General features: G+C 33.7%; 1 protein-coding gene across 1 annotated transcript; it reads right to left on the minus strand.

Moving 5' to 3' along the window:
* Window positions 1-214: 214 nt before the first annotated feature.
* On the minus strand, window positions 215-8,258 carry LOC126979787 (uncharacterized). Its single transcript, XM_050829322.1, has 4 exons — window positions 7,908-8,258; window positions 6,530-6,711; window positions 3,572-3,856; window positions 215-2,583 (listed from the first exon to the last, which is right to left on the minus strand). The coding sequence occupies exons 1-4, from the start codon at window positions 8,198-8,200 to the stop codon at window positions 2,390-2,392; spliced, it is 954 nt and encodes a 317-aa protein (XP_050685279.1). The 5' UTR covers window positions 8,201-8,258; the 3' UTR covers window positions 215-2,389.
* Between the last annotated feature and the right edge of the window lie 7,505 nt (window positions 8,259-15,763).

The following is a 15,763-nucleotide window of genomic DNA, read 5'->3' on the forward strand; positions in this document are numbered from 1 at the left end:
AAAGTTTTACAGTGAATAAAGATTTTTTAACTTTGACTATTAATATATATATATATATATATATATAATAATTAAAATTATTATTTTAATGCAGTTATAACTTTAAATAAATATTTGTTATCTTGGTACAAACCTACCACCACTCAAGTACACTCCTTCGATTGGCATTTAGCAACAAGCAGTTGTATAAATGAAACAAAAAATTGCCAAAAATATTTTTATTGACTAGCCAAATGTGCTCGAAACTACATACAATAAAATAAATTACAAATGTTATAAAATAATTTGGCTTTCGTTTACTATTTTGCGAGTTACGGTTGGAATTGAAATGCATTAGAGAAAGATGGATAATTAATAACAATTCATTTAGGATTTAGTAATTATTTAGTTGTACATAATTAAGAGTATAAACAAATAATTTAGAAGTTGGAAATTGTATAAAAAAAGCTTTATATTGAATACTTCTTCACAATTTGTTATTTTTTAAGTTCTAACCTTCACTTCTGGGATTAATTACAAAAATTAAATTTATAAACAAAATTTATGAACGATGCAGGAATACAACCTGCGACCTCTCACGTTCCGTCCAAGCGCTCTTTCCACTGAGCCAACTTTCGACTGACGTATCATTGATATATCTTGTACGTCTTGTTCAACTCTAAGGTTGTGGCTTCATCTACAGGATCTACTTTACAGTCGATAACCTGCTCAACCCCAATGTTTGCATATTATTAGATTGACTTGAGATGTCGCTCTTGCAATTCTGAATGAAGCCATATCCTGAGAGTTGAACAAAGCATAAGATTTTATCAGCGATACGTCACTCGAACGGTTGGCGCAGTTGGAAGATCGCTCGCACGGAACGGGAGAGGTCGAGTCCCGCATCGTTCGTAAATTTTGTTTTCAAGTTTAATTTGTGAATACTTCTTCATCACTGGATTTAAAGAAGCTGTAGAAATAGTAATTGAAAAAGGACTGATGAGGATATTTCGTTTTGATGACAGCATAAGTGAAGATACTTAAAGTGACTGCACAATTAAACAGACGGAATAGAACTAGGCAAGATGCTATAGGTTAATCTAGTTGCAGATTCCACAATAATAAAATAAATAGTAGTTAAAAAAAACTAAAAAACACGCTTTTTATGGAAAACCGAACTTAAAAAACGAAAATAAATTTAAAATGAACATAAATTCCTGGCTTATAGACGATAGATGAAAATTATATAAGTTATCAAAACTCTTATTTTGCAAATTGAAAAATGGAATAATTTTATCAAATTAGTGTATTGTCATCGGTCCACGATAAATCTACGAAGTTTGAACGAAATCTGGCCGTTTAAAGGGGGTCAAATGAGTCGATTACAAACAAACAAACATTCATACAGGTGAAGCTAATAAAAAGCTTGTAAAAATAGAATCCCGCCGACGTTAATATTTCGCCGGTGGTTAGGGCGATAGACTGAGGAAGTTCCCAAAATGGATACCTTCTGTATCTGACCCTTAATCCAGTTATTTAGTGAGAGCCTCTTGAGATGATGGTTGAGGCTCTTTGCTATACGATCATTTACGGACGGTTACAAACAAACATACATACAGGTAAAGCTAATGGAAAGCGTGTAAAAAGACAGCTTTTATGGAAAGGTTAATTAATGTAAGCGTTAAGAGAAATCACTCTGATCTTAACTATTGGTATTGGAGAACAAAATACATTCATGAAAAGACGCAAAATAACAGTTACAAGCCCTGCATTGTACGTAGTGGAATTGTTTTAGCTGATACTAAAGTGAAAGAGGCAAGAATTAGCTACTTCACCTTATATTATATGTGAAATAATTATAATTATTATCTTATATTTGTTTCTCCTATACAAGTAATAGTTAATTTATCAATAATGGTTGAAAGACATCCAATACTTAGTATGTTACAAAAAAAGTTATTAATCCAAAAATACTTTTTGAAGTTACACTTCTTTAGGCGCGTTATGAAAAAATTATAAGACTGAAATTTTAAGATGCGCGCACATCAATGTAACACAAATGTAACAGGGTGAAGTTGGTTTCGAAAATTTTCTGACGATTGCGACAATGTTTTTTTTTGGTTTCTTCATCAATTATTAGGATAGGCAAAGGGTACAAGCCTGTACAGCCGCATTTAATAATTAATTGTCAAAGCCATCGTTGCAAGATTTTTAAAATATTGTTTTTTCTACAAACGTAGAATAGCACGAGGAATAAATAATTTTCATGACTTTTGCTTTGTTAGGCCAAAGAAGTATTACTTCTAGCGTGCATTATGTATGCACCCACATACTTTTTCAGAACTATCACGATATTAATTTTGCTACAACACAAAACATTCTGTTCGTTACTGATGTTTTTGCATCCAAATTATCCAGTATTTATTGGAGTCCAAGCGAAGTTTCTTGCATTCCGAATTTTCCCTTCATCAAGCTCATCTTTTTTAGTGACAAATAATCTTTCTAATCTATCTCTGAGTTCATCAGGTGAAATTGGAGATCCTGTTGTCTGCTCTGCGGACTTCTCTTTATAATATTCGACATGGTGAGGATGTCTGTAGTATCCTGAAATTATCACGGATCTGTATTACAGCGTGTTATAGGAATCTTTGTATTTATTTTTAGCCTTTTTTGTGCTTAAGTATATTAAGTTTATTAGTAATACGTACTCTTTCTTTACAATATACCCTTTATTTAGATTGTAATGAAATTGTCTTATATGCGTGGACTTTGTTATCCTAAATCAATTGCTATGATAGGTAGGTAGCTTAATAATAAAAAATAAAAGGTTTTTACGCAAAATACCGGCTTCATGGACAGTCTTAATTGAAACAGTAAAAAAGGAATCAAAATCCGTTAATTCATTGAGGAGCTACGAAACTACAGAGAAGAGAGAGAAGGGTGTAATAAGTTTTACGTATATAACGTCAATTCGTGGCAAAAAACGCAAGAGTCTCACGTATAAAGTTGAAATCCATCCGCCCTTGTACATCCATAATAAGGTTATGAAATGAACTGTCGGTCTTTAAAGTAGATGTATGCTGTATGCTTGGCAGTTGATTCTACAAAGTAGTAGGCGATTTGAGTCAATAAAAATATTGCTAATCGGTCAATCAGACATCAACGTCGTGCAGGAGGAATTTTGCATTTTGCTAAATGTCCGGTGGTGAATTTAGGCTGCTTGAACCTGATTAGCTCTTCTTAGCATTCAGTGGGAGGCTCCTTTGCACAGGATGCCGGCTAGATTATGGGTACCATAACGGCGCCTATTTCTGCAATAATGTGTAAACATTACTGTGTTTCGGTCTGAAGGGCGCCGTAGCTGGTGAAATTACTGGGCAAATAAGACTTAACATCTTACGTCTCAAGATGTCGAACGCAATTGTAGTGCCGCTCAGAATTTTTGGGTTTTTCAAGAATCCTGAGCGGCACTGCATTGGAAGGGGCAGGACGTATCAATTACCATCAGCTGAACGTCCTGCTCGTCACGTCCCTTATTTTCATAAAAAAAAAAGTGAAAGTCAAAATCAATATGATAATATTCTTCATTTACCTCCAGAGCTATGATGAGCATGATAATGTCCAGGGCTTTCATGCGATGTGTACGATGAGAGTGATGGTCCAAAATTAGTTGATCCTAAGCTGCCACCGAAATATCCGCCACCGCCATAGCCAGAACCACTAAATACTGTCACAGCTAATAGAGCTAGCTTGGCAAGAAGGAAAGCTTTCTTGCTAGCAAGCAAAAGTAGTCCTAATAACAATGGCAATAAGGTAGATATGTGGAATTTTATGCCAAGCAGAAATGGAACGAGAAGGTTTCTGGCTAGAAGACGACCTGGAACAATTATTTTATTATTTTTATAAGACTTATAGTTTTATATCCTTTACTAGTGATTGTAGCTTCCTCGGTAGCTTATTGATCGAATTAATTAAGCGTTCGTGGCAGATCCGTTCACTATCGCTAGGATGTTCCCGGTTCTATCTTTTATTTCATTATCATCATCATCATCACAGCCTAAATACGTCTACTGCTAGATAAAGGCCAATTTTTCCACGTACATCGTTTCTGCCCTGCCATCGTCTAACATATTCCGACAGATCAAATTTCAAATTCAAAATAGGATGTGACATGCCTTATTGAAAGTTAAAAACTACCACCCAATCCAAAAAGAATGCCTCAGACCTGAGAAGAACGGGCGCAACAAACTCAGCGGGCATTTTTTCCATCAATAAATATGTTTTCAAAGTAATAATGTACAATTAAACTTCTTATTTAATAACCTGAGGGCGGTCGCTCCATTCCCAATCTGTGGAATCATTAAGAAACTCATTTATGTTATAGTAACCTTAACCACACGAACGTTTTTTAATTTAATAATTGTTATGAATATCGTAATACTTTTGTTTTGAATATTTTCTGGGATCTTTTTGTATAAGCATATAAATCGCCGCCCTACAAACGACTTTCTAAGTCGACTTAGCCGAGTAGTAGGCATAACAAGTTTATGTTTAACATTATGATGGTCACGTTATGACCAGAGTATCGGTCCATCTTGTGGGGTACCTATCAGCACTACGTTGTTCAGTACTACTACAGTCACTAATCGAGGACTTTACTGCCCCAACGGCCATCTGTCCGTAGATCTTCGATCTATGTGCCCTACCAGGTGTGCTGCCATAGTGGGTGTGTTTTATCATAATTGAGGTAAAGTGTATAAATATTTAAAAAATGCATGCTATGCATGAAGTTACAATGCAATAATGATTTTTATTCAGCACTTGGGTATTTATATACATTTGTACTTGTCAATCAAACGTGATCCTGATTGGGATACAAATTGGTTCGAATCCCGGTGGGTGCAATAATTTATATGATGAACATGAATGTTTGTTTCCGAGTTATGGATGTTTATTTGTATTTATGTATGTACTGCTTACTTTACATAAGGTTCTAAATATATTTTAGTTACGTTGTATACCAACTTTATTTTAATATCAGTCCTCAACGAACATGGGAATAATTAGAAATTCAAAAATCATTTATTCACTGTTCACTCCGTGTACAAAAAATCTATTTAGTCCTATTGCTACTGAATTTTCAATCTCTTGTTCTCAACCAATTGGACTCAAGATTTGATTGAATTGATCCTGCCTACTGAGCTAGAGGTCCCGGGTTCGAATCCCGGTAGGTAGACATTTGTATGATTAATTTGGATGTTTGTTGTGACTTGGTCATGGATGTTTATTTGTATTTATGTATGTTTAAGTAAGTATATTGTATTAAATATATTGTTGTCTTGCACCCATAGTACAGGTTATGCCTAGTTTGGGGCAAGATAATTTGTGCAAGAGTGTGTCAATATTATTATTATACAAAGCCGAAGTATGAAAGTATTTTATTGTCGTCTCTTTGATACGAGTGCAAATTTTAAATTAAATCTGACGTCACAAAGTGGGCGATAATAACACAAACAAAAAATTTGGTTACTTATGTTAATGTATACAAATGGAGCATATAATATTAATCGTACAGTCCGAATATATTGTTGTTTTTATTTCATGAATAAAGAACCCTCGTTGCCTTAGTCAGAGTCGCACTTATCTTTTTTTTAAATTGTACATTGTGATACTAGGGTGGAATGTAGGTTATTGTAAACGCGCTGTCAGAAACAAGCCCGACCCGATGGGGAGGATTTTTTATGACACGAGTTCACATACTTAAAGAAAATGGCAAGCTTTTGCAACTTTTTTACAGCGGATTGTATGCGTATGTACTATGTAGCCTACTTCATTTTTGACGAATGTTGATGTGGTAATAATTAAATGAAATGTGATATTTAATTATAATAAATAAACATTTAAAAGAATTATATGCTAAGAGTTTGGTATAATACATTATATTATAATCGTGTTTGTGTTCTTGTAAAAAAAGTTTAATTTCGTGAATTAATAAATGAAAACTGGAAGAAACGTAATCAGTATTGCATATAACGCTAGATGTCACTGGCCCAGTAAGTGATGAAAAGACTATATAACTATTGTAATTGTGCAATTAGTTCGTACATAAAATGTAGATGGCGCTTATACAATAACTTCATATAATATCAAAATTATTTCTTACAATTCAAATAATTTTAATCAAAGTAGGATTTTATATTCACTTATTGAATGTTACCCATTCAAAAACATATTAAATATCAGACCTCGGAAGAAAGAGCGAAAAGAACTCCTCTGGCCACTTTTTAGGGTTCCATATTTAGAATTAAGCCTGAGAGAATTATTTAATTGGATATATATTATTTACCATAGATAATATATACGTCTATATAGAGCCTCTTTCTGGTAGAAATCGATGAAAACACGCCAGGTTTATTACTTTCATGTGCGTGATAAGCTACGTCTTACGTATTGGGCAGGGCGTATCAATTACCATCAGCTGAATGAACATCCTGCTCGTCTCGTCACTTATAAAAAAAACCTTGATCGAGTAATTACTTCTGTATGTTACCTGTAGAAGCTTCTCCATGGTTGTGATAAGCTCTGTCTTTAATTCTCGGATCAATTATAAAATCCAACACACCATTGGCTAGAGTCGGACCTATCCTCATAACTAATCCAGGGTACACCACTCCAAGGTCCCAGTGCAATGATCTCTTTGATATTAAATTGCTTGCATCTTCCATTATCGCTCTGAAAAAGAAAAAATGTACCCAAAGATGAACCAAATATAACGTAATAAATTTCAGTTAACTATCAATAATTTTTATCTTCCCGCTAAGAAAAATCAAAACTTTCAAAAATTCGGGAAGTTGTTTGTTTTACACTTCTCGACGTTTTAAGGTTCTAGGAAGCTTCCCCGACTATTCCCGCGATGGTTTCCGTACGTCTGTATGTGTGTATGTGACGAAACCACGTCGATCGTCCCCAAATCGGTTCGTTCGTTTGTGAGTTTGACCCAAGAAAACGAACAAAAGTGTTTTTCGGAATTACTTCGAAATTCCGAGTTCGATCAATTGGATCTCAAGGATTCTTTACGAAAATCAAAAAAAATGCGTCGAATGCCGTCAATCTGAAACTCTTAAACCTTTACATTAACCTTTGTTAAATAAAGTTAAATCTGTAAATTCATTGCCATAACATGTAATTTTGAAAACTGTGGTATAAGTATTTTTACAAAATAACTTTTTACTTTCTGCTGACACACTTGAAAATTTTCAAACGTGGGAATGATTGATTTTACCCCCTTTTACAAACATCGAGTTTTCATCAGAAATCGTTTATGTTTTTTAAGTTTTTAAGATGGTGTCTGCATGTCTGACTGCTGTGTGTGTGTGTGCTGCCATTCGAATTTGAAAGGGCTTTTGACCAAGCTGTGTTTTTGAATACAATTTAGACTGGTAGATTTTGAGAAATCTCAAAATGTCGTCTCTCTTTACACCTTATTTTACGCGAAAAGGGGGAGGGGGGCACTCCCCAAGATTAGGTACGTCCCATAGCTAACAGATGAGATAATGAGAAGCGTTATGTATAAGAACCTGTACCGTATTATATTTATCGTTTGGGATGAAAGTGAGCTGTTATCTTATGTATAGCCCCCGCTTACCCTTATCTTTGATTACGTTTTTTATAGTCAATTGACATCTGAAATTATGTTGAGCTTAAGCTAAGACAACTGAAAAAATAGCCAAGTTCGCGTTTTATCACACTCAGCTAAGTTTTACGTAAGTAAAGTCTAAGTTTGCTCTATAGATCTCAGGCTAAGGCCTAAATTTGCAAACTGATCTTTACGCCCTTACATTATAACTATGTGAGTAACTTAAAATTGACTAAATCTTCATTAAGTAATTAAGTGTTCAATTCATTCTTAATTATAGTTTTAATCTTACCGAAAATCCATTGGATCCTTATCCAAGAAACTTCCAATATCTCTAGGTGTCTTTTCATCTCTGACAAAGGCAACGCCATTAGCCAAACTAAACGATTCAGCTTCATCATAATCATTAAGTTTATTCAAAACTTCTTTTCCAAAACACACTCCTAACTCCACTCCTCTTTGTACGCCCAAACATTCATTCAAATTATCGATATTATTCTCTTTTATCGTCTCTCCCTCTTGCAAGTCCAGTTGTATCGGTATCACTCCCACGATAGATATTATCAAGACGAAGACTTTCTTCATTTTCACCTAATTTATCACCATTGCAACTGTTTATATCGATCCAAGTTTTATGTTTACGTCACTGTGACAAAACCTCGTCTGTTTTATAGACTCAAGATGTTATGATCGAGTGAACTTTGCCATTGTTTCCGAGGTCCGTCACGGTGATTCTCACAAGTAACAATGGAGTGAAAATTCTTTATTATCCCTGAGATGGAGGGATAATTTGCATGTGAGATGTTACGCCGAGTTGTATAATAGACGTAATTTCCTCATAGCTGCATTATTAAATTGTCAGTACTCGCTTTCCTTGATTTCATTTCAACTTCAACCTCAATATTATCAACAGTTGAATAGTTTGAAAGAAATTGAATAGTTTGCGCGAGAGACAATTCCAAAGACGTAAAACGTGTGTCCCCCCCCCCCCCCCGCCCCTGTAACTTATAAAATAAGATTGATAAAACTAAAAAATGTACATTTACCATGCAAACATCCACCGAAAGTTGGTTTGAACGAGATCTAGTAAGTAGTTTTTTTAATACGCCATAAATCGATTACCTTTCATTCAATCAACTCAAATATTATTATTACGGAACTTTTATATTATGTTACTTGCTGCTACGGAACCCTTCATGGGCGAGTCCGACTCGCAATTGGCCGCTTTTTCTTAATTTTGTTACAGTAATATTATGTAGTATCATACAATAAAGCCTGAGGGCATTTGCTCCATTCCCATTCTGTGGTATAATTAAGAAAATCATTAATGTTATAAAATTAATTGGCACTTCAATAGATAATTGGAATACTCACAATTAAAGCATAAATGCAAAAAAAAACATTTAATAAGCTCTAAGTATAAAAAATTACCACTGTTATTATTGAGTACAGCGGATGAATGTGATATAATAATATATTCTATATAATATTTGAAGAATCTAAAGATAAGCATAATAAATCAATGACTAGATCATCCAACGATCCACAATGATAATTAGCGCCCGTTCACGAGCTTGACGCATGCACGTAACGCTTGCGTCGACTAATATTCAGAGAAGTTCACAGCTGTACCGCTAGAGAGCGCTTAAAAATAAAATTACTTGGTAGCTCTTAATCCTATCGTTCTTTTTTTTTTTTTCGAGAGGTGTAAAATACATTTACGAATTGAAGACCCCGAAACGGGGCCCATATGTCGGGCTCGGGTGTAAACACCCCCTACCGACTAAAAACCTCCTCTGTGTTGATAGCCCTGAAGGCTTTTACAGCGAAGCCGGGCGGGGGCCTTGGAGGCCGAGAATGTAGCTCACAGGCGCGGGGCGTCTCGGAAGGAGACTCGAACCTCGGACCGCCTGCTCACTAGGCTGGATGGAGAGAGAATCACTAACTCCCTCTAGAAGACTCTAGGTGTATCGTGGAGATCGTTGAAGGGAACTAGAATGACTTACTCTAAGTGCAAGAAGGAGAAAGAAGAACCTTAATTAAATTGAGAGATGAAAAGACAAAGTTGTTTCGTTAAAAAATTTAAGAAACGAACTAAAAAAAAAATCATCAACTTTTATTTACGAGTTTGATAACGATAAACGATATTTCTCCAAAGTATATACTATGGGAACTAGTTCAAAAAGATTTATATCAATCCATTATTTTGCACTCAAATCAATCAATCCATTTCCAACAGTAATTTGTACAACAGTGACTGTTGTCACTTAAACTTAAATTGATTTATTAATCTCGAGATAAACGTGCAGAGCATCTTCTTAATTAAAATATAATTTAAAGCACTTGAAATAATTGAAGTTTTGACTCCCTATTTATAAGACCGCCATCTTGTATTTTTTGATTTTTCGTACCCACTCTAACTAAAATTGCATGGCTTAAAAATAAGATAGTATATTTTTTTTATGAAGAAACGGTACGTGATGAGCAGGACGTTCAGCTGATGTTAAGTGATACGCCCTGCCCTTGATTCTTTAAAAGCCCAAAAATTCTGACCGGCACTACAATTGCGCTCGTCACCTTGAGACACAAGATGTTAAGTCTCATTTGTCAAGTAATCTCACTACCTACGTCGTCCTTCAGACCGAAACACAATAATGCTAACACATTACTGCTTCACGGTAGAAATAGGCGCCGTTGTGGTGGCAAAGGAGCCTCCCACTGTTAAAAAATGGTATTTCGGCCGCGGCGGTGATCATTTACCAACGGGTGACTGATTCGTCCGAATCTTAAAAAAAATTAAAATAAAATAATATCTAATAATATTCGAACTATATTCTCCGCACAGTCCAGGACTAAGATCATTTATACACTGAGATAGTTTGTGACAGCTGTAAAAACTTCGAAAAAACTGGAGTTGACAGCTAACCTGTAATTTGAGCAATGCACACACACACAAACATAAAGTGTCATACAAATCGCGAGTGACGTAGCTTGTCACGCACACTAAAGTAATAAACCTGGCCTTTTTCATCGGTTGTCTGGCAGCTAGACGCTCTATCTAGCCACATATTAATTATAATAAAAAAAAACATATTAATAGTTGTAGAGTTTTCTAAGCTATTACACAACAGAGATGCCTCTGAGAATTCATCGTACTTTATCAACAGCTGATCTAACTTATTGATTGTTTCAAACAAACAAATATTTCGTGGAGCTTGCACATAATTGAAAACCGCATTGAAATCTGTTAAGTCCTTTCTGAGTATAACGGATTTAAAGTAAAAGTTTTTGGGTGTTTTCAACAAAAATTTATCCACATACAACGCCACAAAACTATCAAAATATTTTTTTTATAGAATAGGTAAAAAAGAATTGTAATAACCGACCAATACCATAGAGGGTTAACATAAAAACTTAGATAATTTATACATCTAGTTAGAGTCTCTTGCTGTTAGACAACCGATAAAAACAGGCCAGGAATATTAGTTTAGTGTGCGTGACAAGCTACATCTTACACTCGCGATTTGTATGACACTTTGTGTTAGTGTGCGTGAATTGCTCAAAACAGAGGTTAGTTCTAAACTCAATTTTTTTCGCCATTTTCGCAACAGTCATAGTCTGTGAAGACGTATAAATGATCTTTTTTCTCTTAACAGTGATTTTCATTATAATAACACTAGAAATAAGGGATTGCTTGTAACTTATTCTAGTAGGCTTCATAAGAAACATAATAGCTTTAAGGGTAAATGTATACACTTCTATAATAAAGTCCCAGCCACTGTTCAGGCATTATCTATAAATAAATTTAAATGTTTTATAAAAAAATGGCTCTGTCGTAAATCCTATTACTCCACTGCTGAATATCTAAATGATCGGACAGCCTGGGACTAGATTGTGATTATTTTATAGCGATAGAAATGACTGTACAATATTGTATATTTTTATTGAAAAGAGCGCAAAAAAGAATGCTGGGAGAGTTTCTTGCGCCGCTTCTTCTCTCTCAGAGCGCCATTTGTTTCCGAAGCGGTAGTAGTATCTAGTAGTTATTAGAAATGACATCAAAAAGAATTCTAAAGGATTAAATTTTGAGAAAATAAATGCCTTTGATGCCTGCCTTTTAAGCATATAAAGATATATTTTCAACAATAATCTCTGTAGATTTGTTTGATACTTGTATTATATGTAGTTATATATATATATATATATATATATATATATATATATACACATATGTAAAACATAGCTTCGGAAGTATGTTACGTCATCGAGTGAAAGCTCGGCTTATTTGAGTCCGCTTCATTGGAAACTTTCGTTCGTGACGTAACAGTTTTGTGGGATTACGGAGAGCTTTGTTCAAGTACATGTATTTAGACCATTAAAATCTCACATCCAAGATTACTTATAAAATTATTTTAATGTTTGATAAAAAGAATAGATTTTTTGAAGAATTATATGTCAATAAAGTAAATTTGTGGCTTTTCAAATCAAAATCACTTTAAAAATTGTAGGTCGGGAAAATGGCCCTTATGAATATAAAAAAAATCTTATTGAATTTACCGCTACTTGTTAGGGGTTGAGCTAATGAGAAGAAGTGGCAAGAAACTCATTGCCACTCTTTTAAATCAAGATTTACATTTTCATCGTCTTACATATAAACTTACTTAAACCTCAAATAGTCAATGCCTCACACGAGTAAGTCAAAAAAGGAAAATAATACAGAACAAAATTTATTGTTAAGTTTACATCTTAAAACTATTGTCTGAGATAAAAACTGTTAATTAACTTTCGAGACGAGCAGGACGTTCAGCTGATGGTAATTGATACGTCCTGCCCATAACAGCGCTGTGCCGCTCAGGATTCTTGAAAAACCCAAGAATTCTTAGCGGCACTACAGTTACGCTCGACACCTTGAGACATAAGATTTTAAGTGTCTTTTTCCCAGAAATTTCACTAGCTACGGCGACCTTGAGATGGAAACACAGTACTTTTACACATTACTGCTTTACGCCAGAAATAGGCGCCGTTGTTTCAAAATCGTAATTAAAACTTCAAAACGGAGTACCTGCCTATATAATAATCAATGTACGCGAAGTTAGGAAATAGATTTCACTCATTATATATTTTAGAAAGATACTGTATTTTTACGATAACCTAAAATATATGAAGTGGCAACCTTACATGTTTTTAAATCATATGCGACAGTACGGTGAAAAATATAATGAAATGTTGGTCGATTATTTTAGATTTTTCTTAGCCTTTGGACTCTCAAACAATAATTGAAAACGATTGAGCTTAAGTATTACGAAGAGTAAACAAAAAATATTAATATTACGAAGTAAATTGTAAGAATGGTTTAAAAAAAATTGCGTATTTTAATCGCTGAAATCGTATCACTACATGTTATAAAACAAAGTCGTCCGCCGCGTCTATTCGCGAAAAACTCAAAAACTGCAGCACTGATTTTCATGCTGTTTTCACAAATGGATAGCGTGGTTCTCGAGGAAGGTTTTAGTAAATAATTTGTTAAGTTTTTGCATATATAATTGTATATATTAACGGTATTTGTTGGAGGTGTCGGAAAAAAATAAGCAATCTGGGAGCTTTGAAAAAAAAAACCGTTGTCAAGTAATAAAAATAAAATAAATATAATATATAAAAACAAAAAAAAAATAATGTAGGGTGGTATTGTGTATCTTCTATAGGTCTACACTAAAGTCCGAGATGGCATATGTCTATCTATTAAGGAAATACTATATCCATTTTAATTTTTTTTCTATTGACAGAACGGCGTCTGTTGGGTCATCTAGTGTTGTAATAATCTTTAAAATGTCGTTTAAATATTAAAATACAATACAATATTGTACTTTACAACATCATTACTTGATATTATCTAAAATATTCTACCTAAGCAATCTAAGCTAAAAAGAAAATAGGTTCTAGTATATAAGCCTAAATGGTAATCATAAATTTCATGTTGTAAGATTGAATTATAAATTAATACAATCAACAATTATTGGCGAAACTTTCAAAAATATCTTGGGAAACATCTTCCGCAGTTCTTGCCCTAAACGATGACCTTTTAAATACATTAGTGATACGACTTTCACCGCTGTGCCTCGAGGGAACACAACTTTCTGAATCACATGTGTTTTATTTAATATCCCCCTCTTTAAATACGCCACTTTCAAACTATTCTTTCATCGTAATTACAACATTTAATCGCATCTTAATACAACTACAATAAGGTTTACATTTCTGTGAACCTATTTTCATAATAGCAACTAGATGATTGTCAGATATCAACATTACATTTTCCAAGACTTACCGCATTGAAATAGAGTTTAATTTTGCACAACAATGATGACTGTCATTTTGTTTGAAGCGGTGTTTACTTTTTAATTCAATGTTATGATCAATTTAATTTTAACTGTATATCTATGGAGTTAAGATTCAAGTTAAGACGACGGTTGTGTACTGTTACATGGTATGTTTGGTTTCAAAGGAAATGCGGATACAAACCGGACATAATACCAGTAAGAGAAATTTCTTTTTTAGTAAGGATATAAGATATGACACACATACTTGTGCATGATGTAAAATTACGTGTACTACATTTTTTTTAAATGAATAATGCAATAAAATTCGAACATTTACCACATTTGGAAGAGTATTTTTCATTATTTTGAATAGACTACTTAGAACCACATAAGATTTCAATAAATACATTGTATGTAATGTTTTTGATTGTGGTTACAATTACTAAAATAAGATGGCATTTTGACCGGAACACTAAAGTAAAATTAAAATTAAATATATGATAGAATAAAAAAAAGCCCGCTGAGTTTGTTGTGCCCGTTTTTCTCAGGTCTGAGACATTCATTTTGGAATGGGTGGGAGTTTTTGACTTTCAATAAGTGATGTCACATCCTATTTTGAATAAAAATATTTGAATTTGAATAGGAAAGATTTGAAAAAATCCACTATGAATGCGCTTAAGAAAAATAGTTTGAAAGAAAAGAAAAGCAACTTATTCGGCTTTTCAGAATCGCCATTAAAACATTGATTGCAATTATACGCGGGCTTATAAATTGAAACATCCAATTAACTAAAACTACTTACTAGATCTCGTTTAAACCAATTTTCAGTCAAAGTTTGCATGGTAATGTACAACATAACTTTTTTAGTTTTATCATTCTCTTATTTTAAAGATTAGAAAAAAATGATAATAGAAATTTCAATATCACTTATGAATATTTGAGTTTCAGTTGGGTTACAGTAAAAGGCATAAAAGGCATAAATGGCATTTATTTTCTCAAAATTGATTCCTTTAGAATTATTTTGATGTCATTTCTAATATACTAGGTACTACTACCGCTCCGGAAACAAATGGCGCGCTGAGAGAGAAGAAGCAGCGCAAGAAACTCTCCCTTCAATTTTTTGTGCCGTTTTTAATAAAAATATACAATATTGTACTTTCATTGCTACTGCTATAAAATAATCATAATCTAGTCCCAGACTGTCCGATTACTTAGATATTCAGCTGTGGAGTAATAGGATTTACGACAGAGGCATTTTTTTATAAAACATTAAAATTTATTTCTAGATAATGCCTGAACAGTGGCTGGGACTTTATTATAAAAGTGTATATATTTACCCTTAAAACTATTATGTATCTTATGAAGCCTACTAGAATTAGTTACAAGCAATCCCTTATTTCTAGTGTTATAATAATGAAAATCACTATTAAGAGCAAAAAGGTGACGATTTTTGTGAACGTATATTAAGTAAGCATGGGAAACCCCAGTATTTTTCTATTTTTGTGTGAACATGTTAATGTGGTTCATAGAATACATCTAGTTACCATGTTTCAACAGTATTGTTCTTATAGTTTTGGAAAATGACATGACGAATGCATAAGGGTTCCGTTTTATGCCACTTGGCTACGGAACCCTTAAAATGAAACAAAAACGTATTTCTGAATGATCAACTACTGTTCCTTGTTTGTAGTAGGCAAGACGGTGTGGGAGAAGGGTCATATCACATCAAACAAATATATGATGTCAAAGAGTGAAATATCTAACTTGTTAAATATGATTACCAATTTTTTTAAGTGTAAAAATGGATATCGTTTACCATCCATAAGAGATA

The sequence above is a fragment of the Leptidea sinapis genome, chromosome 4, assembly GCF_905404315.1.
Source record: "Leptidea sinapis chromosome 4, ilLepSina1.1, whole genome shotgun sequence".
NCBI classification, from domain to species: domain Eukaryota; kingdom Metazoa; phylum Arthropoda; class Insecta; order Lepidoptera; family Pieridae; genus Leptidea; species Leptidea sinapis.